The 27,507-nt window shown below is 38.1% G+C and overlaps 1 protein-coding gene across 1 annotated transcript in view; it reads left to right on the forward strand.

The window, feature by feature from the left end:
• The first annotated feature begins 6,653 nt into the window (after window positions 1-6,653).
• Window positions 6,654-27,507, forward strand: part of HEATR1 (HEAT repeat containing 1) — a 50,895-nt gene continuing 30,041 nt past the window's right edge. The window contains exons 1-20 of the mRNA XM_025915005.2: window positions 6,654-6,772; window positions 7,068-7,241; window positions 7,764-7,980; window positions 9,758-9,899; window positions 11,378-11,479; window positions 11,924-12,064; window positions 13,069-13,280; window positions 13,436-13,569; window positions 15,189-15,291; window positions 16,203-16,313; window positions 16,630-16,747; window positions 17,803-17,910; window positions 20,791-20,886; window positions 21,321-21,409; window positions 22,475-22,686; window positions 23,320-23,441; window positions 24,215-24,406; window positions 25,953-26,136; window positions 26,262-26,398; window positions 27,120-27,312. Coding sequence (XP_025770790.1) covers window positions 7,100-7,241; window positions 7,764-7,980; window positions 9,758-9,899; window positions 11,378-11,479; window positions 11,924-12,064; window positions 13,069-13,280; window positions 13,436-13,569; window positions 15,189-15,291; window positions 16,203-16,313; window positions 16,630-16,747; window positions 17,803-17,910; window positions 20,791-20,886; window positions 21,321-21,409; window positions 22,475-22,686; window positions 23,320-23,441; window positions 24,215-24,406; window positions 25,953-26,136; window positions 26,262-26,398; window positions 27,120-27,312 — 2,755 coding nt within the window. The 5' untranslated portion in view covers window positions 6,654-6,772; window positions 7,068-7,099. The remainder of the gene's footprint in view (window positions 6,773-7,067; window positions 7,242-7,763; window positions 7,981-9,757; window positions 9,900-11,377; window positions 11,480-11,923; window positions 12,065-13,068; window positions 13,281-13,435; window positions 13,570-15,188; window positions 15,292-16,202; window positions 16,314-16,629; window positions 16,748-17,802; window positions 17,911-20,790; window positions 20,887-21,320; window positions 21,410-22,474; window positions 22,687-23,319; window positions 23,442-24,214; window positions 24,407-25,952; window positions 26,137-26,261; window positions 26,399-27,119; window positions 27,313-27,507) is intronic.

The raw sequence follows: 27,507 nt of genomic DNA on the forward strand, positions 1-27,507 counted from the left end.
TGAACTTAGAATGAGGTGAGGTTGGGGAAAAAGGGATTCAGGACATCTGCACCTACAATTAAGTGTATTTATTGAACGAATGACTGAATAATGCTCATTAGCTAAGAAAATCTAAATATTTTCAAATCCTGTGGTTCTCTAAATGCTTAAAAACATTATTTTTATTGAATTTTATAATACATGGAAAATTCTAGAAACCAGTTTCTTTAAAATTGTACACAATTTTTAAACTTAAAAAGTTTGAAAGCGGCTATTCCACGCGTTGCTTGGGGATACTGACTAATGGCCTCCCAGGATCAGGAAAATGCTTTAGCGCCATCTGCTGGCTCCTGGAGATATACCAGGCACTTACTCCAATGGATTGACCGATAATTTTTTTTCCCAACTCTTAGCTCCCTACCACTGCATTTCAAAATAACCAGAAAAAATAATTGTAACTTCTGGGGACAGCACCACAAGTGCTCAAGTTCATAATAATTTAAATGGCTTTGACTGGGACGTAATGGGAAGAACGAATACTTAACTGCTCAGTCCATTTACCAAGTCATGTGTTTGTTGCCTAAAGTGTAGATTTCCCAGGCCGAATTTACATTGCTCTTTTTATACATCTTGTTTCATCTTTCATCAATAGATATATTGTCAAGTATCCCATCAATTGTGACATATGATGCAAATAATGTGCAAATGAAAAAATTTTGAAATTTCTGAATAGTTTACTTTTGTTATAGTTAGAATATCTCTCAGTCATTCCTGTCACCATACTACTTTCATTCACTTACATTCTGATATACGTTTCTTGAATAAGAAAGAGATACAGACAGAAACAGCTTATACACATTTACATTCGTTCACTCATTTGTTCAGCCAAGAAATATTTATTGTCAACCATGCCCCAGGCACGTTACTTCCCAGCACAGATCCGTTAGTAAGCATGAGAAAGCCCTGTCTTCAATACCACCCTTGGGCCAGAGTAAGGCCTGAATTCATATCATGAATACATTTAAAAATTTGTTTAAAGGGGCGCCTGGGTGGCGCAGTCGGCTAAGCGTCCGACTTCAGCCAGGTCACGATCTCGCGGTCTGTGGGTTCGAGCCCCGCGTCAGGCTATGGGCGGATGGCTCAGAGCCTGGAGCCTGTTTCCGATTCTGTGTCTCCCTCTCTCTCTGCCCCTCCCCTGTTCATGCTTTGTCTCTCTCTGTCCCAAAAATAAACAAACGTTGAAAAAAAAATTAAAAAAAAAATAAATAAAAATTTGTTTAAAAATGTGGGATCCTGTCCCTCAAAGTCTGCCTTTTAGCACTGCTGCAGCATAACTTGAACATCCAGTCTCTGATTTGTGTGTTCAAGCATCAGGGAAATAGGTCTCTTGTCCTGTGTCCTCAAATAAAAGCAAACCCTGTTTGAATGCTCTGAAGGCTTATGAGTCGTACTGGCCTTGGACACTGTGTCAGAGCACAAGATTTGTACGTAAAAGGGCTTTAGGTGAAAGACAAATTGGTTAACTTGTCACGTTCTTGCTTTCAGACTGCATGAACACAATAGATTTCTGCATGATGGATTGTTATTCCCAAGCAGTTCCAAACACGTACTTTCTCGTTTCCTTTTGTTTTCCAATTTATGGGTTTGGATGTACTCATGAATTAGCAAAGTATTCCCAACAATTGGACATGGTAGCTGAAGATTGTTTCCAATATTAAATAATTCATGTGACTCTTAATTTGAAAATAGATATAGAGGGGCACCTGGGTGGCGCAGTCGGTTAAGCGTCCGACTTCAGCCAGGTCACGATCTCGGTCCGTGAGTTCGAGCCCCGCGTCAGGCTCTGGGCTGATGGCTCAGAGCCTGGAGCCTGTTTCCGATTCGGTGTCTCCCTCTCTCTCTGCCCCTCCCTCGTTCATGCTCTGTCTCTCTCTGTTCCAAAAATAAATAAATGTTGAAAAAAAATTTTTTAAAAAAATTAAAAAAAAAAGAAAATAGATATAGATGTAACATGAATGAAAGGTGATACTGATTCCTTACACTGGCAACTCGATGGACATTGAATGACAAACTTGTGAATAATTTATTTTTTGTGAAAATATTTAATAGGGTAATAACATTTACCAAAAAATAAAAAAGTTCCACTTTAATTTTATTTGAAAGTTTGTCATCAATTATAATCTATTTTGCCTTCCTAAAAGAAAGACAACTGTTGAAAACCAGTGAAAAATAAAATGTATTGACTTTTTAGTTAATTTCCATTTTTATGAAAATATATTCAAGTTTTGTATACTTTGAATATAATTAAATTTTTTTAAATCTTTTTTATCATTTTTGTCAGTGGAATGCCATTGATGAAAATCTGGCTTAAATAACATAACCGGTAATTTTGCTGAAATGAAAGCAGAATTTTTATGGGATAAATATATAGGAAATGTATTAGCTTTATATGTCTTTATTTCTCATCCAAAATCATCAGTCAATCAACATTATACCCAGACAGGTGCAATAATTAAGTACTGTCATCTTTTATATTTTGCTGTCTTTCGTTCATATAAAAACGTTTTTATTTTATCATAAATGTTTACTTGTCAAAGTTGGAGGTTATCCCTCCAACTTAACGGTAGAGGAAGAGGAGTTAACGGTGTGTTAGGTTGACTTATAACTATTTAGACTGATAGTAGTTCAATGTCTATTTGTACACTTGCCCAGCCCCCCTGATCTTAGGGGCAGGCTTCATGCCAGCCTATATGAAGACAGTATTCAGGTGAGAAGACACAAGAAATAAGTAAGCGAACAGATGAGGTCGATCAGGTAGTCGTAAGCGCTGTGCAGAAAATAGAAGCTTGGTGTATTTGATGGACAGAAAGAAGCTCTTTCTGTGACTGGAATGGAGTAAATGTCAAGATCAGTCCTGTCCGGGATGATCTCCGTATTGTCAAGAATTTGCAGTCAGGTCTCAGCTTAAATGTTCCCTCCTCAGAGATTTCTTCTCCAACCACTCAAACTAACGATGTCTTTTCTCTGTCACCCCTATCGTATGGCTTTGTAGCAGGATCATTAGAGTCCTTCTCACATTCCTTGATGCTTTTCTGGTTTATCTTTTTGCTTACAGTTTGTCTGTCTCTTCCTGGTGGTATGTGGAGTCCATAAGAGTAGAAAGGCCAGCTGTCTTATTTACCACTATATGCCTAGCCTGGCTTAAAGGACACATGGAATGAATCAAAGTATCATTACTATGTATTAAAAGGGGTGGGGTGAAGGAGGGAGACTATCTTTAAAAAAAACAACTCGTGGAGCACCTGGGTGGCATTTAATCCAATTGAGCACTGAAGTCCCCTTTGACAGTTCAGTTTGCAGTGGTCAAAAGCTCTAGGGGCTCAGTGGGTTAAGTGTCTAACTTCAGCTCAGGTCATGATCTCATGGTTCGTGGGTTCGAGCCCTGCGTCGGGCTCTGTGCTGACAGCTCAGAGCCTGGATCCTGCTTCGGATTCTGTCTGTCTGTCTTTCTCTCTCTCTCTGCCCTTCCCTGCTCACACTCTCTCTCTCAAAAAGAAATAAACATTAAAAATTTTTAAGAAAAAAAGAAAAAAAAAAACCAACTCATTTATTCAGATCACTCTTAGAAACTGTGGGGGTGGAAATAGAGTCCTTGCCCTGAATAGTGATTGAAATGAGGAACAAAATTCATTGCTCTGTCATAATGACATCCCTCATCAGATGAAAGAACATATGGTTAAAATTCCATCTCTGAAAGCCATGTTTATCCTTGCATCAAGAAATACGTATCAGTCATAGCTAAAATTATGGATTTAATGAATGTAAAATAGCAAAAGCCATGAAAAGAATTTTTAGGTAGAAGCAATGGAGAACAACACACGCCGTACAACTGATATTTTAAATTCAAATAACAACTGCAAAAGTAAGTTTGCTCTGTTCCTCAAATGAGTAATCAAACTGGGAGATGGGCATATAGTCACAAAATCCAAGGAAGAGATCATCAGAAAACAATCAGGAATATATCCAGAGAATTCTTCTAAAATGGAGAAAAATATCTAATTCAAAATCACAGTATATTTTAAAGTAAATGCTTTTTAAAAATATATATATGTATATATACATGCTGTGTATATATACCATACATATATATATTTCATATATATGTATATGAAACTTTGACTTGTTTTCTTACTTTCCTAGTTTACGTCCAAAGTAAAATTCAACATGGCACCGTATACCGTTGGAACTGACATAAAAAGGCATAAAACATTTCAACATGGAGCAAGCCAGCCGAGCTGAGCCTAGCTCTTTTAGGCAGGGTCGAGAGGCCAGAAAGGAGGAAGGCTTTAGGCACGTCCTCACAGGAGGAACCATGAACTTTTTGCCAGCTACAAGCCTTCAGCCTGGACTTCACTCCCTCATCACCATGACACCTGGATCTTTCCAATTAAGGAGGCAATTCAATTTGACAAGTTTCAATCCCTCATTTATCTATTAATCCAACCAATCCCAGTTAACCTACTTTTAATCCCTATTTTGCATAGAGGACCTAAATGAAAACTGTACTCGTGACCTTTCACCTTTAGATCTCTGCCCCCTCTTTGTCTTCTTCAGAGTGCAATTCAGGTTTCTATCTGACTCTGTCTTCCGAATTGCAATTCTCACTGCCCAAATAAATGCCAAGTTGCTTAAATTCTCTGTGAATTCTTTCCTGGTAGATGAAGAGTTGAACCAAATACCTGTAGCACTTTTTCTTTTTAACATTTTCATTTTGATAAAGCTTTAAAAAAATACTCAGAATTTTGTTTTAAAGTGGAAAAGCAAATATGCTTTGTGGATAAACTGGTACTGGTTTTCATTTTTTTACTACTTTAACTTCTCCCTAAGTTGATTGCTCTTGTTAAGCAAAATTCTCTTGACACATTAGAACACAAAAATTCCTTTGAGAGGTCTGCTTGGTTGGGTGAAATAGATATCACCAGAAGTTAAAAAGATCATGTTATTTTCCTAAGGCAATTAACACCACATAGTTATTATTGTAAAAGATTATTAACTACCTACAGATATTTTGGAGGTTGTTTTGAATGCTGTTAAAGCAAAACAGCAAAAGACTGTGCTAATGGGGCACCTGGGTGGCTCAGCTGGTTAAGAGTCGGACTTTGGCTGAGATCATGACCTCACAGGTTAGCGAGTTTGAGCCCTGCATCTGGCTTGCTGCTGTCAGCAAAGCCAGTTTGGGATCCTCTGTCTCTGTCTCTCTTTCTCTCTCTCGTTTCCTAGCTTGCGCGCTTCTTTCTCAAAACAAAACAAAAACAAAAAGCCATTAAAAAAAAAAAAGACTGTGTTAATAAAAGGCAGAGAATACTTGTTAAGTATATAAGCAGGGAGCCCCCAAATTTGTAACTGTGTTTCCAACAATCTTCAGGGAAAAGGGTGACTAAAAGAGTGACATCCTGGTACGGAAGAAAGTTCCATCACTTGAGAGTAATGAATGCATCCAGAAAAAGATGTAGGATATCCCATTACTCCAGCGACCTGGATAGCTTCTTGGAGAGACCACTCCGCTCCCTTTTGTAGTACCTACCACCTGCTTCGGAAACAGATGGTGGTATAGCCATGTTATTCAGCACCATTAACCTATATATTAAGAATATTATTCAGCAACATTAACCTATAATGATGCCAAGACCAGTGGTTGCCTGCGGCCAGGTGTAGGAGTGGGCATCACAGCAAAGGGGCAAGAGGAAACTTTTGGAGGCAATGGAAACTTCCTATGTCCTGAATGGGGAGAGTTACATCTGCATTTGTTAAAACTCATAGAACTGTTGAACTGAGTTGGGCAATTTGGTTTGTATATTGTATCTCAACAGGGTTAACTTTTTTTTTTAATTTTTTTTTCAACGTTTATTTATTTTTGGGGCAGAGAGAGACAGAGCATGAATGGGGGAGGGGCAGAGAGAGAGGGAGACACAGAATCGGAAACAGGCTCCAGGCTCTGAGCCATCAGCCCAGAGCCCACGCGGGGCTCGAACTCACGGACCGTGAGATCGTGACCTGGCTGAAGTCGGACGCTTAACCGACTGCGCCACCCAGGCGCCCCCCAACAGGGTTAACTTTAAAATAAAATTTAAAAAATTAAGTATGCGTTTTCCAGGAATGCAAAGTGGTCGGTGACAGGATGGTCCCCAAGATCCAAGGCGGTGGCAACCACCATTCATAGAGCGGCTCGCATCGTTCGATCAGCAGCTCACCTCATGAAATTCTCAGCCTTTCCCCACTTCATAGAGAAGGTAACAAACTCAGATGAAATAATTCGGTGGAGCTCAGGGGCGCTAGCGCCGGGATTTGAGCCCACTCAACGTGACTTCATAGCTCACATTTTTAACCGCTGGCTAATCTGCTGGTACACAGTGAAAGCTGGATAAACGTATGTTGAATGAATGGTTCCAGCTACAGATCCCTAACGCTCACAAAAGTGTAGCCCTGAGACTGAAACCCTCAGGCACAAAGCCCGGCGCGGACCGCCAGCCCCAGCACAGGAGCCGGACCCAACCCAGACCCAGAGCCTGAAATCTGGCACGGCGAAGGGGCGGGGCTTCGACGTAGGGAGGCGGAGCCATCGTATCGTACTTCTGGCAAGCTTGTACCTCTTCTCTTGCCGTAGTGCCTGAAACCGGAAGCCCCTGTGAAGCATGCTTTGAATTTCCGGGCGAGAGCCGGCCGCTTTGGTAGCATGTGGGAACTGCCGTGAAGGCTGGTCACTCCGGACTTGCGTCCCGAATTCGAGCTCTCGGTGAGCAGGAGCTGCAGGGGAGTAGACGGTGTACCAAGGGAGGGTGAGGTGTCCGCGGGTTTTCGAGTCTCGCGTGGTCGGGGCTGAAGAAAGCCACGGCGCGGCCCCAGGAACCTGCGTTAACGCTGTTGCTGTGGCGTCTGTACCCTGGGGTCCGGGAGTCCCGGGACAGCCGGCTGTGTGTCCGTGACGGCGCTGAGTGCGAAGAAAGTTACTTGTATGCGAGGCATTAGAGGCTCGTGGTTCAGCCACCTGTGGTTTTCTAGAGACTTCTCACAGTGTCTTTGTTTTTTAGCCTGTGTTTTTAGAAATCCGCCTGCGTGGGAGATGACGTCCTTAGCCCAGCAACTCCAACGCCTCGCCCTCCCTCAGAGTGACCGCAGTCTGTTATCGAGAGATGAAGTTCCTTCTTTGTTGTTTGACCCCAAGGAAGCGGCCACCATCGACAGGGACACCGCTTTTGCCATTGGTGAGCTACCCGTTAATTAAGAAAAGGTCTTCGAAACACCTGTTTTGGGGATGTTGCTGTATTGTTTTCTCTTCTGACCCTCCCTCTTCCGTTAAGAGTTTCCAGTTTGTTGACTTATGTTGTTCAGAGAAAGAGGATAACAAATAACTATGTGCTTGATGCTTGAAACGTGGCAGTATCTGAATTTCACAGATGAAGAGACAAAGGTTGGGAGGTTAACTAATGTGTGGAGTGGACAGTCAAAAAGAGGCTGGAGGCGTGGCTGGGGTCGAGGAGGAGCCTTCCCAATTCCTACGGGAACTGGCCTGATTCTTGCAAGGGATTTTTTTTTTTTTTTTTTTTAAAGAATGGTACCTGCCAGGCAGAACTTTCTGTTCTGGTTGGGGAGATGATTTGTTTTTTATGTTGAAAACTAGAAATCTATGTTTGGGACTGTATTACAGGTTATACAAGATTTTTAGGGATAAGTAAAACTGAGTTTGCTTGCACAGAATTGTTAAAAATACACTGTCCTTTTCCTAGGATGCACTGGCCTGGAAGAGCTGCTTGGGATCGATCCTTCCTTTGAGCAGTTTGAAGCACCGTTGTTCAGCCAGCTGGCAAAAACATTGGAGCGCAGCGTTCAGACCAAAGCAGTGAACAAAGAGCTGGATGAAAACATTTCATTATTCCTTATTCACTTGTCCCCTTACTTCCTGCTGAAGCCAGCACAGAAGTGTCTGGAGTGGTTGATTCACAGGTAACAAATTAATTTACAGAAATAACTATGGGCTAACAACTGTGATCTTTTTTTAAAAATTAGGTAATGAGAACACAAGCCAATTTAAAGCTGAGAAATTAGGTCTATGAAGAGGTTAACACGATGTCTGTAAGATGAGATAAGCTTGCCATTCTGTTAAACTCCTTTTGTTGGCAGAAATACAACTACTGGAGATCTTGAGTTAATAGACCAACTATATTAGTTCCAAGGAGCTCACATCACTTTGCCACTACAAACTGTTACCGCGTATTTGGACCAAAGGATATTATTAAACTTCTTTCTTGCCAAAATAACAAAACCAGTGCTTTGGGAAGAAGCAAACAGTATCCTCTAAAATACCGTAACTTAAGAAAAACAACAATAGCTAATGTACATTGAGCATTTACATACCAGGTTCTGTGGTAAGCACTTTGCACGCACCGTCTCAATGCTCACAGCATTCCTACAGGAAGGTACGTGTGTTATCCCCATTGTACACTTTACAAAATTGAGGCATAGAGGGGTTAACTTACCTAGTCACACAACTAGTGATCTGAGATACAAGACTGTTTCCAGGGTTTGACTCTTTGGAAATTGTCTTAGTAAGGATATTCAAGTTTATTTCCTCACTGAATTGGTATCACATCACAGCTTACACACTTTTGTTTATTCTGCCACGTGTTGTATGTTTTAAAAGTAGAAAGAGCTTTATTTCATTAATTGGAGACATGGGGATAAAGTGATTTCCCTTCTGGACACAAGTGAGTCATTAAGAAAACGTTAAGTTTAACTTGGGTCTTCTGATGATCAGAACACTAGAGTCATCAGACAGAAAACAGCAATTCTGTAATATTTCCCTTTTTCTTCTAGCATTTAATTCCTTCCCCCCAGCATTGGTGGGATCATTAGCACAAGGAGTACTTTTTTTAATTTATTCATGTAACTTATTTATTAAGTAAACATTAGATTCAACACAAGGTTAAATAGGCTGCCCTTGGTTATTGTTTTGAAGTAAAGGTGTTTGCAAAGTTTGGGGCTGTTGTGCTGCCTGAAGTAGTTGAGGAAAGCTTCACGAAGAAAGTAGCATCTTGGCGAATAAGTTTAACGTGTAATAGAAATAAGAGGAATCACTTCGCTGGGAGAATCAGGAAAAGCATCCTGAACACGGAAGCATTTGAGCTAGGTCTTCAAGGCTAGAAAGGCTTTAATGTATCTGATGTGGCTAATGAGCCTGTCTTACTATGGTAGAGGGACCAATACAGAGTTGTGTGAAGTTTAGGGACAAATTATATATAGTTGTAATCTGACAATTTCTTCTAATTCAGAGAAAGTAATGTGATTTTAGTCTTCTGGTTTTAGAATTCTGATAAGCTGAGGAAGCTGAACTTTAGAGCATGGAGAGGAGCCGAGCATTGCTGCCTAGTTGACCAGTTGGTTTTCTGTTGATTTGACCACAGTGGTCCTGCAGTTATGTTAATTTAATAGTGTTTGTTTTTTTTTTTTAAGTTGAGAGAAAGTGAATGGGATGTAAATTTTTATATTGAATAGTAAAAACTATTACAGCATAAGAGTTGACGGAACTCTGTTGAGAAGTACTTTAATGCAAAGTAGAGGCTTATCACTTGGTGCTCTTTATCTTGCGTTTCGTCATGTACTTGTTTTTACTGATACTTAATTCTGAGTGGTTCTAGCTCGTTGATAGAGAATCTGGACATGGAAGGAAATATGTGCTTGCAGGTTTTGTGTCATTTCAAATTGCTTGCTTTTCTCCCCCCAGGTTCCATATCCATCTTTATAATCAAGATAGCCTCATTGCTTGTGTTCTACCATACCACGAGACCAGAATATTTGTACGGGTTATACAGCTTCTGAAAATTAATAATCCAAAGCACAAATGGTTTTGGTTGTCACCAGTTAAGGTACGATTGTTGAATGACATGTGTCTATAATCATTACAGGTCTTGATTAAGGGATACAATTTGGAAAAAATGAAGTCCTTAGTGCTCCTACAGGTAGTCCAAGTATTACCTCCATCACTTTTATTTCCTAACTTCTAGTTGAATTTGGCATTTACTTGGCACCTGACATTAGGCTAGGCAATTCTCATTATATTATCTTTGTTTTTCACAAAACTGTTTTTACAGATGAGCACAGGCTAAGAGAATTACTTGCCCGAGTTCAAATAACTATAAAGTGACAGGATTTGAATTTAGATCTGATTTTAAAGTTTATTATCTTTCCACTACACTACTGTCTGACATTTTAGATCTTGGAACTGAACTGAATTGCTTTAAAAAAAATTGGAGGTGAAGAAAAGAAAAATACTTCAAAAAATTAAAAGGATAAGGATGATGGACTTAAGGAAATTATTAAAATTGATTAAAAAAAGATGCTATCATTTAGTCTGTAGATGATTAAAAGGATGGTTGCCTTACAGGAAGGGTCTGGTAAGGATCACTTAGCATGGTTTTGTGATAAAATGACTGATTTGGCCATTTTCACTTTGTTTGCAACATACAGTAGAAGAAAGTACATTTATGTTGACAAGAATTTTACTGAATATTAAGAATGGCAATTCAGGCTAGGAGGAGCACAGATGGGACAAAAGTAGACTAACAGACTGTGGGACCTTGAAAAGAGTTAATTTGATGTGTGATGATAGTGAGGTCAGTGATCAGAATTAGTAAAAAGAAAGGAATGGGAATTTTTAATTGGAAGTACAGTTTAAGAGTTTGGATGTAAAGCACTTGAACCAATGAGTGTTCAAGAAGTGAAAGACAACCCATAATAAAGCTTACCAAACTACTCCCTCTGCTAATATAACATCAAGGTCATTTTTTTTTCCCCTACTCTACACACAGACGCTGATGCTCTCTAGACACATTTGTTTCAGGTATGCAACTCCACTCACCTATTAAAGTTCACTTCAGATTCTCCTTTCTTTTAGTTATTCAGTGTTTATTGAGCACCCCGTACATGCCATGTGTGGTGTAAGCGGTGGGAATAGCAGTATAAGGTTTCTGGGTTCCTAGTCTATCTCTATTACTAGTGTTCTTGTAAAGCAAAGACAACCACAGCACATTGGCTTAAAAACCCAATCTAACTAGTAGAGTTCCTAAGAATGTAGAGAATTCAGATATAGATAAATACATATGAAAATGCAGCACATGGTAAGTAGGCAGTATTCACTGAGTACCTCTACCCCCATTGCTGATCTCTTGGATTTCTAAAGTTTGCACAATTTTATATGTTCATTTCCTCTCTACCACCAGCTATATGGAGAGACTGTATTTTGTATTAACTGCACCAGTACAAAGTTGTACTGTGGTAGGTACTTTAAAAAATGATCAGTTGATCAATATCCCTAATGATGATTGGTTCTTTCTGTCTATAACAGCAACATGGAGTGCCCTTAGCTAGGGGAACTTTGATTACCCACTGCTACAAAGATCTTGGATTCATGGATTTCATTTGTAGTCTGGTGACAAAATCTGTGAAGGTGAGTAGTATCTGGTTCCCTGACTCTCTGATTCCATTAAAAGATTGCTTGCTTTGAGTGAAGAAAGGCATTCCCCGATAACTGTACTTAGAAGAAGTTCCTTTTGTTAAGCGAGCTACTGTTCTGGAACATGAGCAGCTTGAATCAGTCTTTCGTCACAAAAGGTGTTTTCCTACAAAAATAAATTACTCTGTTTCTTGTCAAATTCTGTTTACAGTGACTGTTTAAGAGGGGATCAGAAGTCAGGATTGTTCATTCTTGTCATATTTAATTGAACCATTGCATTTGTGTATTTAATGTTGTATATGGTAAACATAAAAATGTCAGTCTGAAGTAGTGGAGGGGAGCTGTAAACATTCTTATATGTTTATCTAATTGGCCTTGTTTTTTTTTTTTTGTTTTGTTTTGTTTTTGTAACCTGTGCTCTGTGTTTTTTTGTTGTAGGTTTTTGTTGAGTATCCTGGGAGTTCAGCTCAGTTGAGAGTGCTCTTAACTTTCTATGCTTCTACCATCGTGTCTGCTCTAGTGACTGCTGAGGGCGTATTGGATAATATAGTCGCCAAGCTATTTCCATATATCCAAAAGGTTGGTCCTGCTCGGGTGTAGATTATTTTGTACTTGAAGGAGTTTCCTGGCTTTATGAAAATTTCACTTAGACATAACTATTTTTAAGTTGACAGCATAGTTCAGAGGGTTGGCAAGATTTCATTTTTAGGTAAAAAATCTGACTTTTTTGTCTTAAAAACTTGCAAAAGTGGGATCTTATTTAGGGCTCATTAAGAATAAATGTTGGCTATTTGGCCCTGACATTACCTTTCAGATTTGTTTTCTTAGCAGTCATCTTGACTCACTGGAAGCAGAATGGATTAGAAAGTCTCCATCAGGGCATATGCTCTTACTCTTTTTACAGTGACTTCCACTTCTCAGTGTTTCTTCTTCCCAGGTGCTTTGTTGCCTACCTACCACCCTCCCAGATTCCCTGTGGAGGTACTGCTTAGGTACTGCTTTCACTTCCTGCTGGTGTCCCAAAATTACTGTCTTTGTTTTTTTTTTTTTTTTAATGTTTATTTATTTTAGAGAGAGAGAGAGAAACAGAGCATGAGTGGGGCAGGGGCAGAAAGAGAGGAGGAGACACAGAATCCGAAGCAGGCTCCAGGCTCTGAGCTGTCAGCACAGAGCCCGACGCGGGGCTCGAACTCACAGACCGTGAGATCATGACCTGAGTCAGTCGGACGCTTAACCGACTGAGCCTTCCAGGCGCCCCTGTTGTCTTTGTCTCTGAAGTCTCCTTTACACTGGTGGGTGTTTGCCCATAAAAGAAGAGCCTGTTGGCCCTTGTTAGCATATGTAGTGGATTTTCAAGTTGGGAGACCTGCTGAGATCCCTCCTCTCATCCAAGAGATTTAACCTCATCTCTGTGTGCTCAGGAAAGAGGCTAAATTCTGAAGAGTTGTTGACTCTTCAACGTACGTTAGGTAGTATTAATCTCTCATTTATGGCATTTTTAATTTGTCAAGGTAAAGTAACATTTTAAGTAAAGTTAAAAGATACAGCTTATCATTTTTCCTTGTATCTTAAAAACTATTTAGGGGTTGAAATCATCTTTACCAGATTACAGAGCTGCAACGTACATGATAATATGTCAGATTTCTGTGAAAGTGACAATGGAGGACACCTTCGTCAATTCGTTGGCTTCACAGATCATCAAAACGTTGACCAAAATTCCTTCTTTGATCAAGGATGGATTAGGTTGCTTAATAGTGCTCATGCAGAGACAGAAGCCAGAGAGCCTTGGGAAAAAGTACGTACGATTGAATTGGGAAATGATGATAAATACAGGAGAATGAAAGTATTTTGAATAATTCTTTTTAAAGATAAATTGTATACTTTTTTTTTAAATTGCTATATATTATCTGACTTTTGAAGTTAGCATTTTATGTACTTGTTTCTTCAAAGGCCATTTCCTCATTTGTGTAACGTTCCTGATCTTATTACAATACTTCAAGGGATTTCTGAAGTCTATGATGTTAGTCCTCTTCTGCGTTACATGCTTCCCCATCTGGTCGTCTCCATCGTTAATCATATTACAGGTTCGTGGTTGTATATTATGTGTCCAGAAGCGTAACGTCTAAGATTTGATTCTCTTAAAATTGTTAACATCTGTAAGATATTTCAAGTTTGTGCTAATTGTTTTGTGTAATTTTTTTTTTTTTAATGTGAAAAACATTTGAGGTGGGAGTACATTGGTTGAAGGAGATATTTGTTAATTGATATGCTCAGAATTCTGGTGTGTCTTTTTAATGTGTGTTCTATTTTAATGTTTATTTATTTTGAGAGAGAGAGTTTGTGCACAAGTAGGGGAGGGACAGAGAGGGAGAGAGAGAGAATCACAAGCAGGCTCCACACTGTCAGCACAGAGCCTGACACAGAGCTCCATCCCGTAAACCGTGAGCTGCGACCTAAGCCTATACCAAGAGTCAGATGCTTAATCGGCTGAGCCACCCAGGAGCCTCTAATGTGTGTTTTTAAACAATCTCTTCGTTAAAAAGGCTATGGAATTATTTTAAAATGATTAACATATGTTACCCAGTAAAACTTTCCCTTCTCATTTAGATACTTAATGAACTTCAGTGACTCATGTACGACAAATATTCAGTTGCCAAAAAAGTTTTTCTCCTTGGAGTCAATGAACATAAAAGTCCTTTGAGTCACTGAACATGGCAGACCAAGAAAATCGCATACATAAAAAAACCCAAATTTTGGGGCACCTGGATAGCTCAGTCTGACTTAGGCTCAGGTATGATCTCACGGTCCATGAGTTCAAGCCCCATGTCGGGTTCTGTGCTGGCAGCTTGGAGCCTGGGGTCTGCTTAGGATTCTGTGTCTCCCTTTCACGCTCTCTGCCCCTCCCCCACTCACGCTCTGTCTCGATCTCTCAAAAATGAATAAATGTTAAAAAAAAAAAAACACCACATTTTTAAGAAGCCGTAAAAACGGTTATTAAAAATGATTATTTCCATTATATGCTTTTTATCTTTCAATAAATAGAGAAGTACAAGAAGAAATGTTTGGTCCTGTTGCCACTTAGACTAAGAAAAACATACTAGGGAAGACATCTCTAAAGTGTGTCAGTTTATTGGAAAATGAGCTTTCCCTAACCGGATCTTGGTTTAGATATGTGTCAGAGATATGAGTAGCATGTATAAAAGTATATTTTTCCTATTCTGGTGGTGATGTGGTCCCAATCTTTGAAGGCAGGGCTACCAGCTGATTGGTAATATATGTGCAGTAAATGTGGAATAGAAGATGATGGCTCAGTTCAGTAAGGCGCATCAAGATGCAAGCTGAGCCTGCTTTCAGAGCTAGTTTCCTGGGCTCTAGGCTTGGGTCCCAACTTCAACCACTTGTAATATGACCTGGCACAACTATGTTTTGGACCTCTGTTTTATAAATAAAGCATGGAAAACTTGTTTTTAAAAACGTAGAGAATTTCAGGTAAAGCATAAGTGAGGGTAATGTATACAAAAATGTAAAAAATATACATAGCTGAATAGGTGAGATACACTTTTATAAACAGGTAAAAAGCTGGATACCAATATATATGGTTTAAAATGATTCCTGTAGAAGACTTTTCTGCTGTAAGTAAATTTAATAATGTAGGTGCAAAAGAATTTTTCCCCATCAATTTTAATTTATGTTGTATGCTAAGGTGAAGAAACTGAAGGGACAGATGGTCAAATCTACAGGAGACATTTAGAAGCTATACTTACAAATATATCACTGAAGAACAACTTAGACCATTTGCTGGCTAGGTAAGCTGTTATTTCTGACATGCTTTTGGTTTGTATCTTTGGGGCTTAGTATACGTTTTAGAGTTGGGTAGCAGTCTTCCAGTTTCTCTTTATGATGCATTTCTTGATTTGTCCATATCATTTCATTAATTACTTAGTGCAATAATGATGGCAGTAGAAGGAAAAAGTAATTTGTTTTTAATGCTTAAATGGGATTATGGAAAGTTAATAGTTAAGCTAAATTTGGGTTATAGCTACATGGAACTAGTGGTTGATCTGAGATTCCTATTAATAACTGCGTCAAAATGCCTGAAACAATGCATCGCAGTTAGTATTTAGTAAATATCAATTAGAAACTTAATATTGAGGGTGTGAAGTGAAAATTCTTTTCTGTAAAGATAGCTCAGTCTCCCATTTTCTTTTTTCACTTAAAGGGCAACTTGATACAGTGAAAAGAATGTAGGCATTACAGTCAGACATGGGCTTGAATCCTTCCTCTCTCATTTCCAGGAGAGTAGAGTAGTAAGTTCTGAAGGTCAGACTGCCTGGATCTGGTTTTGCTGTTGTGTAACATTGGCCTTTCTGCTGTTGTGTGTCATTCGTGCCCCTCGCTCACGGAATTGGCTTGTGGATTAAATGAGAGTAGACGTGGGAAGTACTGTTGAGAGTGTGGGCCCCGGAGTCCAGCAGGCTTTGAGAACCTGCTCTACTGTTGATGGCACAGGAGGGCTCGCTGAGCACTGGCTGCGATGGCTGTCCTCTGATCGCAGGCAGATTACAAGAGTTCTCAGCCCTGGTTTTTGCATATGTAAAATAAGAATGACTGGTACCTTGTGGAAATATGGCAGAAGTATTTCTGAAGCATCTAAAATATAATGGGTGCTCAATAAATAGTAGCTCTCATGTCTGCTGATACTTGTTTTGTTTTGCAGCCTTCTTTTTGAAGAGTATATTTCATATAGTTCACAGGAAGAAATCGGTCCTGATAAAGTATCTTTGCTTAACGAACAGTTTCTTCCACTTATCAGACTTTTGGAAAGCAAGTAAGTTGTGTGTTTCTGCCCTTGTTGAATGTGTGTGTCTTGTTTTATTAAAAGAAGATTCACAGGTCACATCATAACATAGGGAATGAATTGTAAAGAGGCTGGTTCCCCCCCCCCCCCCCCCCTTAAGGAAGACCGGTATGGGATTAAGTGTATTTGACCTATACTTTCATATAGGAAATAGGGGCCATTTTTGTATAGAGAGATGTTACTGTTGGAATACTTTTAAGGTTTTATTTGTATCTTTTTTATACACGTATCATGTGTGTGGTTAGTGACTTCGTTAAGAATAATTAGCTCTTTATTTTCTTCCCAGGTATCCCCGAACATTAGATGTTGTATTAGAGGAACGCCTAAAAGAAATTACAGATCTAAAAAAACAGGAGCTTTTTCATCAGTTTATCTCTCTTTCTACAAGTGGAGGAAAGTATCAGGTAAGTTTTTCTTCGGAGGAATTACTACAATTATGGGTATATTTGTGTGGTTATTTAAGGAATTCTGGAGATAAATTGGCTAGTTCACTCCTTTCTTTGCAACTTTCGTGGACAGGTGAGATTTAGTACAGTTTCCCTAGTTCCCTGAAGGGAAGCTGTGAGGCCTCAACTCAGTTATGCATTGAATTGTTGGAAAGAGGCATGGCAACGTAAATAACTGCATGTGATACTTCTTTCAGGAAAAGTATGTTTTGGAAATGTTATTAGCAGTCATCAAAAGGGGGCTTCACTCAGGTTTCCAGTGTGTCCTTATTTTTTTGCTATGTGTGCACTAGCCGCATGAGGCTGTTCAAGTCACTGGTGAGCATAAGGGAGGCAGATTTTAATTTCATGATCATGTTAGAACTTCAGAAATTTCCTGTCAGTTCACCCTAGATCGATCTATTTCTACTAGAAGTTAGACATTTGAGCAGTTTTTACAGTTAGCCTTGAAAATAAATGTTATGAGGAGAAATGTGATTGTTTAGGTTTTTCTCTTTTGTAATTAGACCTTCATCTTTAATTAGTTTCATTTCCAATATTAGGATAATAGATTTCCTTTTTTCGTCTTTTTACATAAGTGAGGTAAGTTGTCATTAATTTGACTGTCATTGTTTTATTATTTAGGTGAATTGCTTTCTGTGTTCAGTGACCAATTTTTTTAATTCATATTTTCATTTAGGTGCTAATACACTGATTTATTTCAGGTGTTTCTCAGTCTGAAGTTAGATCCGTATAATGAATACAAAGTTACTTCACAGAATTGCTTCACTAAATAAACCTACACATAGACACAAGTGTACTCTCAAAATCACAACATTTACAATGCTCATTTTTTTCATCTATTGTAACTCATTACGTTCTAGAGACAAAGATTTTACTTTTTGGTTTCTGGATTTAGATGGTTGTTATCAAATGAGTTGGGCATTTTAGGGCAGTTTTCTCTGGTTTTTATTCTTGATCAGATGCTCAGATTTAATGGTGAAATCATTTGGTGATTGTGATGAATTCTGTAGTTTTTAGCAGATTCTGATACGTCTTTGATGCTCAGTCTGAACCATCCACTTGCTCCTGTGAGACTTCTGGCTATTAATCATCTGAAAAATATCATGAAGACATCAGAGGTTTGTTTCAGATAGCTTCATTTGTGATATTTTTATCCTTAAAATGCACAGTGTAATTCTAGAAGAGGAAATTGGAACTTACCAACTACAATTGATATTATGTAATTACAGACACAAGGCAAATATCACAGAGAGTACATTGGACCATACATGCCAGTAGCCATCATTTATTAGAGCAGCCATGCTCTAATAACCTCTATATTCGTGTTTCCACATTGCAGATTATTACTTCAGTGTTTTTCAGGCTATGATTTCTAGATCATTTACAGAGGTTCACCAATTATCTGAGAATGTTGTAGTTTTGAAATTTGACTTTGGTACTCTTAAGTTCAATATGAGTGTATTTGGGGACATTGGAATTACAGCTTTTCGAACACTGTTCCATGATTTCAGTACCTCTGGTTATATTTGTTTCAGATTTTGGTGGCTGTGAATAGTAAGTACGAAGGCTAACTTAATTTGTAAATAATGTCTTTTTACCAAAATGGTATTTTACCAAGACTTTGCAGTAATTGAAATGGAGCAGTATTTTCTGAGCTTCAGCCATTCAAACAATTCTGTCACAATTTTTGCTGTTCGAGCTTATCACTAATACTATGTTTTTAAAATTTTTCTCTGGCTTTCAAATGGACTAATTTTTTTTTACATTGTTGTCAAGTCATGAGTTTGAAGGGTTAACTGGTGTAGACATTTAGTGTAGTTACTATAAAGGAAGAGTGTTCATCTGTGTGATAATCTAAATCTTCTCATGTAGTACTATTGCATATTTGGAACATTTCGGAAGAGAAAAGTGGTCCTAGAGTTGAGTGTCCTCATGGCACACCATAGTATGAACATGCTGAACTTGAACTTGTGTCATGATAGCTAGAACCAGATTCATATCACAAATAGAATTTAATTTCAGAGTGCAATCATAATTACCATAGTAAATTCATTTCAATTTGAGTTTTTTGGTTTTGCAAGGCTTTGTGATAGTGGACTTAAAATTTTTTGGTTTATATTTATATTATCTTTGGTTTACTTTATATTTTTGTGTTACTTCGTTTTAAAATGATACGTAAATAATAATAGCAACATTAGGATCTGGGAGGATTTTTTTTTTTAACATTTATCTTATTTACGTATTTTTTGAGAGAGAGACAGAGAGAGCATGAACGGGGGAGAGACAGAGAGAGGGAGACACAGAATCCGAAGCAGGCTCCAGGCTCTGAGCTGTCAGCACAGAGCCCGATGCAGGGCATGAACTCATGAGCTGTGAGATGTGACCTGAGCTGAAGTTGGATGCTTAACTAACTGAGCCACCCAGGCACCCCAAGAATGTTTCTTTAAAAATGGTTGATGTGATACTCAAATTTATAATCTGTAGCTTTGATTCATTTCTGATCTGGCATAAATTACGTCTCACAAGGTGTTGATAGGTTTGCGTTAGTGATTTGCTGGATAATTAAACCATAGCATACTGGTCTTCATTGTGATAGGAAGATCCCAGTGTCTAGAATGAAAAAAAGGATTCCTAGAAGCTCCTAATATTATATCTGAAGGTGTTCTTGTCCTTCTTTTAATCCCTTTCTTTCCTGTCCACTTCTGGATTTGGTTAGTGTTTCAATAAAGGCCGTTGTACACATTCACCTTTTAGATTTAAGCATGGTTAACTGTCTTCAGATTGGGATATTTGACTACTTGCTAGCTATTTAGAAAATTTTGGTGATATTTGCTATGTGAAAGTTGGACTTCAGTTTGTGAATTCTAGGGATTTTAGTTTTATCTCCCAACAGAGTGCCTTATTATTTTTTGTAGCATTATTTATATTTTTTTCACCACCCATAGATAAGGATATACTTAGGTTGATTTGCTATCTTACCTTTTTGTTACTGTGAATGATTACGTGCTTTATTTTCTTTTGTAAATGAAAAAAAATAATCTTTTTGGCAGACTGGCTTCGCAGTGCTTGTCCTTACTCTTGTAAAAATCTTGATAATAATAGCTGACTTTAATAGTGTTTACTACGTAAAAGGCCTCGTTCTAAGCACTGATGTGTATTGTTTAATCTTGTAGCAGTTCTTTGGAGTTGGTACTGTTACTCGCTCTGTTCTCTGGTGGAGAATAGTGAGGCCTGGAAAGGTTAAATTACCCAGTCGGTCGCACAGCTGGTAGGTGGGTAATGCCAGAATTTAAACCTAGATATTCTGGTTCTTGAGTCTTTGCACTCTCAATATCCAGGCTCTGATTTAACAAGATGAACTTCTTTTTTTTTTTTTTTTTTTTTTAATTTTTTTTCAACGTTTATTTATTTTTGGGACAGAGAGAGACAGAGCATGAACGTAGGAGGGGCAGAGAGAGAGGGAGACACAGAATCGGAAACAGGCTCCAGGCGCTGAGCCATCAGCCTGACGCGGGGCTCGAACTCACGGACCACGAGATCGTGACCTGGCTGAAGTCGGACACTTAACCGACTGCGCCACCCAGGCGCCCCCAAGATGAACTTCTTAATGCAAAGATTATATTTGAATTATATATATTCTATTATATTTTCAGTAGAAATTGGAAAAAGTTTGTACCAAATAATTACTCATCTATAAAGGCCCTTTAGCATTGAGGAGGGCACCTGTTGGGATGAGCACTGGGTGTTGTATGGAAACCAATTTGACAATAAATTTCATATTAAAAAAAAATAATAAAAATAACAAAAAAATAAAAAGGCCTTTTAGAGATTATCTAGTTCAGTGCAGGTATGTTTAGAGTGTTTGAATTTGCATCTAGGCCAGAGCCTATATTTCTTACTGATAATCTGGAGTGCTTTTCACAAAACCAAGCTTCCTATCTAGGGTAAAATCTTAGGAGGTTTTAGCAGCAACTAAATATATTTTTTTTCTTATTTAGGAGAACGTCGATGAGTCTTTCATAAAAGAAGCTGTTTTAACCCGATTAGGTGATGATAGTTTAGATGTTGTTTTGTCGGCTATAAATGCTTTTGAGGTGAGTGAATTTGTTGTTTGTTGAAATACACAATTTGTAAATATTTCCTCCTCATGTGATTCTCTGCTCTAGGCAGGAATATATTGGAAATTATTCCTTCATTGGAAATTTGTTCTCTTGAGAGCATAGACGTAAGCCTGGTTAAGGAAAGCTTATGGGAGAAATCAGACTGCACAACTTCGTATTACATAGAAGTTTTTCAAAAGGGAAAAGTGTTTTATAAATTGTTATCGATAGTAAGTACCTTGGGATCGTGGAAAATTGGCTCATGAATGCCACTTTTGAGAAATAGCTCTCATAAAGCCTTGAAATAGTTCAAGGACTGTTGGGAGACGAATTCTTTACAATTCATTATTTTTTAAAGTGTATTTAACAAGTACTGTATGCATTTGAAGCAGGTGAAGATTTACTTATGGCCATTTTTTCCCCTTTAGATTTTTAAACAACACTTTAGTTCGGAAGTGACTGTTTCAAATCTTCTAAATCTCTTTCGAAGAGCAGAACTTTCAAAAAATAGGGGATGGTATGTATTCATTTCTCTTCATACTGTTTTGAATTGACAAAATTCTTATACTTGTTTCATTTTTTGTGTTTACATGTTTGCATTTTCTAATTTAGTTATATGGTCATGGTAGTGGAATGAATCATAATGTAATTCTTGCATTATGCAAAGAATTAGGATTTGTGTGGCTTCATTATACTATTCTCTGAAATTTTTTCTCCATAAAATGGTGAGAGTCTATAATGTGTGACATAATACTGAAATCTGAGAAGTAGGGTAGTAGGGAGTTTTAGTTTTTATTTGAGTTTATTTTTTTTGAATTTTTTTAATGTTATTTTTGAGAGAGACGGAGTGCAAGTGAGAAAGGAGCAGAGAGAGAGGGAGACGCAGAATCGGAAGCAGGCGTCAGGCTCTGAGCTGTCAGCACAGAGCCAAATGTGGGGCTCAAACCTACGAACTGTGAGATCATGACATGAGCCGAAGTCGGATGCTTAACTGACTAGCCACCCAGGCTCCCCGGAAGTTTTAGTTTTCTACTTTATATAATTCTATTTGATTATTTTTTCCCAGGATAGTGTATTACTTTATAATGAAACACGAACTTATGAAAGTAAGCTCAGAGGCACATGGTTACCTTCTGTACTATTTGATGAGCTCATTTTTGGCATTTAAGCTTTTTTCATGGAAAAATGACTAAGTTCCTTAGAGGAAGAGAGCATGTCTTGCAGGTTTTTGTTTTGTATCCATCATATTTAGTTCTTAGCACATAGTATGTGTTCAGATTTTTTTAAAATTACGAGTGAGTCTGTGATTTCTAGTGGAGTTATATATAGTGTGAGGTGTTTTATGTTATTATAGTTAGCCTAATGATTTCTCAAAAAAAAAAGATTTGACGGAGTTAGTTTAAAATTGTTCTCCCAAATAACTCACCTTTTGGCATGGATTTTAAGTGATTGTGTTGGCTGTGTCTGAATAATGTGTTTGTTGAGACCAGGATAATGTCAGCTGAGCAGGGACAATGCAATGATTTGGGGCTGAATTTAAGTTTCCTAATGGGTTTCTCAGCCAAATCTGTTTGTGTCTTAGGTACAAGGTACTTGAGGTAGCAGCAGACATACTAATTAAGGAAGAGCTACTGAAAGAAAATGATCACTTGTCAAATCAGGTGGTGGTACATCTGCTGCCGTTTATGATTATCATCAATGATGACATGGAATCTGCAGAGATGAAAATCGCTATATATTTATCAAAATCAGGAATTTGCTCTCTGCACCCTATATTAAGGGGCTGGAAGGAAGGTAAGAAATTCAGTTGCCTTGTAGAAAAAAAAAAACAACAGCAAATGTTGGCTGTAACTTATTTGAAATCACATTTGCTCTGTTCTGTGTCAGCAAGATTGTTTAAGATCAAAAATCTAAGATCAAAAACCTACAATCCTTGATCAACAACAGATTTGAACTGCACAGATTTACTTAAATGTGGGTATTTTTCAGTAAATACTGTACAGTACTCTGCATTTTCTCTTCCTTAGAATTATTTAAATAGTACTTTTTTCCTTCTAGCTTTATTATGAGACTACAGTATGTAATACATATAAGATACAAAATCTGTGTTGTTGATGTTATTAGTAAGACTTCACATTAACAGTAGGCTATTAATGGGTTTTTGAGGAATCAAAACTTATATGTATATTTTCAGCTGTGTTGGGAAGTGGGGTTGGTGCCCCTGTTCCCACGGTCCGTGGTCAGCTGGACAGTGGAAAGGAAGCTGACCCACACACAGATTCAGAATTTGACAAAAGGGAAAATACAGAGCAAACCTTCATAGGAAAATTATAAAACTTTTGCCTAAGTTTCTTACTCTGTAGAATTCTTTAGGTGAGTATTCATGATATAAGGGCCCTGTGTTCATTTTTTTTTTTTTTTAAACAGCTCTTGAAAATGTGATTAAAAGCACAGAGTCAGGAAAGCTAATTGGTGTGGCAAATCAGAAGATGATTGCATTATTGGCTGACAATATAAGTTCAGGGGATCCTTCTTCAATGTTAAAGATGGTAGGTTTGCTGTCAAAGAACACCCCTGGATTTCTCAGTGTTTGCTTCACTAGATTTTTTTTAAATAATGTTTGCATTTTTGACTAAGTATATTCTGCAGATTGTTTTATATCTTTTAAGTTTTATATAAATTTTTTATTGTGGCTTTATATTGGACTAATAAGAATAATATGTACCTTTTTGCCTCCCTGTTTCCTTTTATTTAAAATATGAAAACCTGGGGGCGCCTGGGTGGCTCAGTTGGTTGAGCATCCAACTTTGGCTCAGGTCATGATCTCGCGGTCTGTGAGTTTGAGCCCTGCGTCAGGCTCTGTGCTGACAGCTCAGAGACTGGATCCTGCTTCGTATTCTGTGCCTCCCTCTCTCTCTGCCCCTCCCTCGCTCATGCTCTGTCTCTCTCTCTCTCTCTCTCTCTCAAAAATTAAAAAAATAAATTAAAAAAATAAAATATGAAATCCTGTTTTTTGTTAAAATAGCAAAATATCAAAAAGTTATGTTTTTGTTTTTTTTGCCTTAGTAAATAAAGCTTTGTCAAGGCATTAGGTGTATAATTTTAAAGCATTTATCTGGTTGCCAAGTGCAGTTATTTATGTTCATTATAATTCTGAATTTTTAAATTTTTTTAATTACTTAGAAGTCAGTGCTTACTACTTTTTAAAGGCTTTGTATTTGTCATCTCACCTTAAATGTAATACCCAGATAGGTCTGGGGTAGAGAAAATTGTTTTATGTGAACTAAGAGCTACCAGTAATGGAGAATGTTTATTTTTCAAGGTGGAGGATTTAATAAGCCTTGGGGAGAAGGACTGCTTTAGTCTGAAGCAGAAAGTGACTTTTCACCTGGTCACGGCTGTGCTGGTTTCTTGCTGTTCATCTTTAAAGGAAACTCACTTTCCATTTGCAATAAGAGTCTTCAGTTTGTTGCAGAAAAAAATAAAGAAGCTTGAAGGTGTCATTACTGCAGTGGTAAGTAGTGCAAAGTGTCTGGAACATTGAGTAAAGTGGCAGTCTGGCTTGTTAATCACAGCAAAACTGAAAATTGGGGGCTGAAACGCTGAATCTTTGGATTCAGTTGAATGCTGAATTAGAAAAGTTAATTGAATTACAGAATGTCAAGGTCGTGATGTTTTATACCTAATGGTTGATTGTCCCCTTTATTATCTTTATTGGCTAGTTATCTGAGTTATGCATAACTATCCTTCATGATGAAGAATTCACTAGGTATGTCAGTGCTTGAATAAAATATTACTTCATTCTATTGTCTCCTAAGAATTGATCTTTTGTATTTTAATGTTACATCAGATTTGGATCTCACCAGCTTACTCTTTGTCTTTGACAATATCAGCTAAGAAACATGTTTCAGTTGTTTGTATTTTTACCTAGTACCGTATCTTGAGGTAATAAGATTATTTCTTTTAATATCTGCCCCCTGTAATAGTATTTAGTTTTTATTTGTCCTCCATCATTCAGAGGGCTCTTCATTTTAGGATTTGCAGAATGAGTCAGCATCTTTTTCACATTTACATATACCCTCAGGATTTTACAAGTTCTGGTCATGGTCATTGTTACCTAAAATCCTATAAATTTAAAAAGAGTAATAAATTTTTGTATTTTAAAAAAGTAGCCCAGATAAGCCCTTCTTGAATTCTTTCTTTCTTATCTTTTGTGGATTGTGGTAACCTGAAGGGTGTTTGCCCTTGGTGTTAAAAGTGTGAACAATTTGGGTGTGTGTATATATATATATATATATATATATACACATACGTGTGTGTGTCTATATATATATATATATATATATATAGACACACACACACATATGTATACATACACATACACATATGCAGATAAAATGCTTTATATTTAGTACCCTTTCTGGGAATCATGGGCCTCTTTCTGGCTGTAGCAGCATATCGAGTCAGTGAAATCCCTCCAGAGAGACGTTCTCTTAGAAGTCTGGCTCTTTCCTTCCAGGTTACTGCTGTGTGCTCTCCTGTACAGTCTCATAATTTTCCTTCATATTTTCTCCTGCTTTTTAGTATCTGCAGTATAATTTCTAAACACCTCACATTTTGCTGCTTATTTGCAGAATTACCTGTTTGGAGGTAGTTTGGAGATTTTACTATGTACCCTCTTCAGATTACCTGTAAAAGTGGGACATGAGAAAGGTGCCATTAAGGGTCTCTTAGAAATCCAGCTCCTTTCTGTGTAGAAATGTGTCACTTGATAAACACAATATATGTGACTAACGTTTGTTTTTAGATGTGTGTGTTGAGAAAATATAGGTAACATGAAACTGTGGATAACTTGGATCTTTTTTTTTTTGTAAATAGTGATTGATGGTTGAATCTCTTTACAAATGTGATTAAAGCTTTTAATTCTCTCACATAAATATGCACATAGAGACACAATTTTGCATATTACCCAGACATACACATCCATTGCGGTTCTCCTGTGTATAACCCATGTTCAGAATCCCTTGTTTGTGTTGTCTTTGTCTCTTTTACCATTTCAGGAAATCCCCTCAGAATGGCATTTTGAGCTGATGATGGACAGAGAGATACCAGTGGAACTGTGGACACATTACATAGAACAGCTCAACACCGCCCAGAATATTGCTGTGGAGGATTCAGTTTTACTCATATTTTCACTGAAAAATTTTATTCATGCACTAAAGGCCCCTAAATCCTTTCCTAGAGGTAGGACAGAGTGTGACTTTCGAATGCGATACTCTAGAAATGGAACTAGTGTCTTGAGTCAAAAGTTCGCACCAGTGTGTCCACGTAAGTTTCTTTACCGTCTCTTTGTCTCCATGTCCGTGTAGAGGACGTGTGGTGGGACCCCGAACAGCTGCGAGAAGACAGCAGGGCCTATGTGCGCTTGCTCATTGGGCTCTTTGAGACGATACTCACCGGTGCTGATGCCGTTCATTTTAGGGTCCTGATGAAACTGTTCATAAAGGTACGAAGCTCCTCTTTTTCAGGCATACTCTTCCCTCTAAGAAGATATCACAGGGTATTTTAGTTATGACAGTTTTAATGAAAATGAAAATAATGTGTGCTGATTATGGTGAAGAGTGTGCGCTGATAAACATGGCCCTGTGAGGTAGCGCTGTCGTGACACCAATCGGTAGGTAGGACACAGGTGCACTTTGTTGCGTGCCTGCTAGTGTGCTAGACCCGTTAATGTGTTTCATAATCACAACAGCCCAGGCTGTTTGGTTGATGAGTGCCATTACCAGTGAGAAAGTGCTGTTCACAGGGCTGATTTAGTATATTATGCTACTCAGCTAAGAAATTTCAGTGACCTCCAATGGTCGAGGCCTTTGTTCTTGGCTTCTTGCCCCTCCACAGCATTTGACACAGTTGGTGATGCTGACTCCATCTTTGAAGTACTTTCTTAATGAGGCCTCTCCAGCATCACTCGTCTTGGTTTTCTGCTTAGTGTTCTCATTTTGTTGTTGTTCGGTGTGTTCAAATGCAGAGTTGTAGCAAGTCCTTTGAATTCATTTGCATCCTTCTCATTGGTTAAGTGTAGAAAATTTTAAGTCATGAGACAAAGCAGCAGAACATTGCAATGAAATATTTGTTTTGTGTAATTACACACTAGTGAAAAGAGGATTTGGAACCAACCGAATGTGAGTAAAAATTAAACTTCCCTGTTGTTGATTTGTTCAATTTAGGTGCATCTGCAAGATGTTTTTCAGTTCTTCAAGTTCTTTTCTGTTTTATGGACGTATGGGTCTAGCCTTTCAAATCCACTTAACTGCAGCGTGAAAACAGTGCTGCGGACCCAAGCTCTTTATATAGGGTGTGCGATGCTCTCTTCTCAGAAAGCACAGAGTAAACATCAGCTGGCATCTGTCTCTTCTCCAGGTATTGTGAGTAGCCTCTTACGTTCCGTCATGACCAATTTTAATGCTTTCTCTATATGTAGTTTGTGTGGATTGTACTTTGGAGAATTTCTTTTTAATTTGTTTTTAAGTAGAATGCTCATAGGGGCGCCTGGGTGGCTCTGTTGGTTGAGCAACCGACTTCAGCTCAGGTCATGATCTTGTGGTCCATAAATTC

Source organism: Puma concolor, chromosome D2 (assembly GCF_028749965.1).
Source record: "Puma concolor isolate L17-30 chromosome D2, mPumCon1.1.hap2, whole genome shotgun sequence".
Classification (NCBI taxonomy): Eukaryota; Metazoa; Chordata; class Mammalia; order Carnivora; family Felidae; genus Puma; species Puma concolor.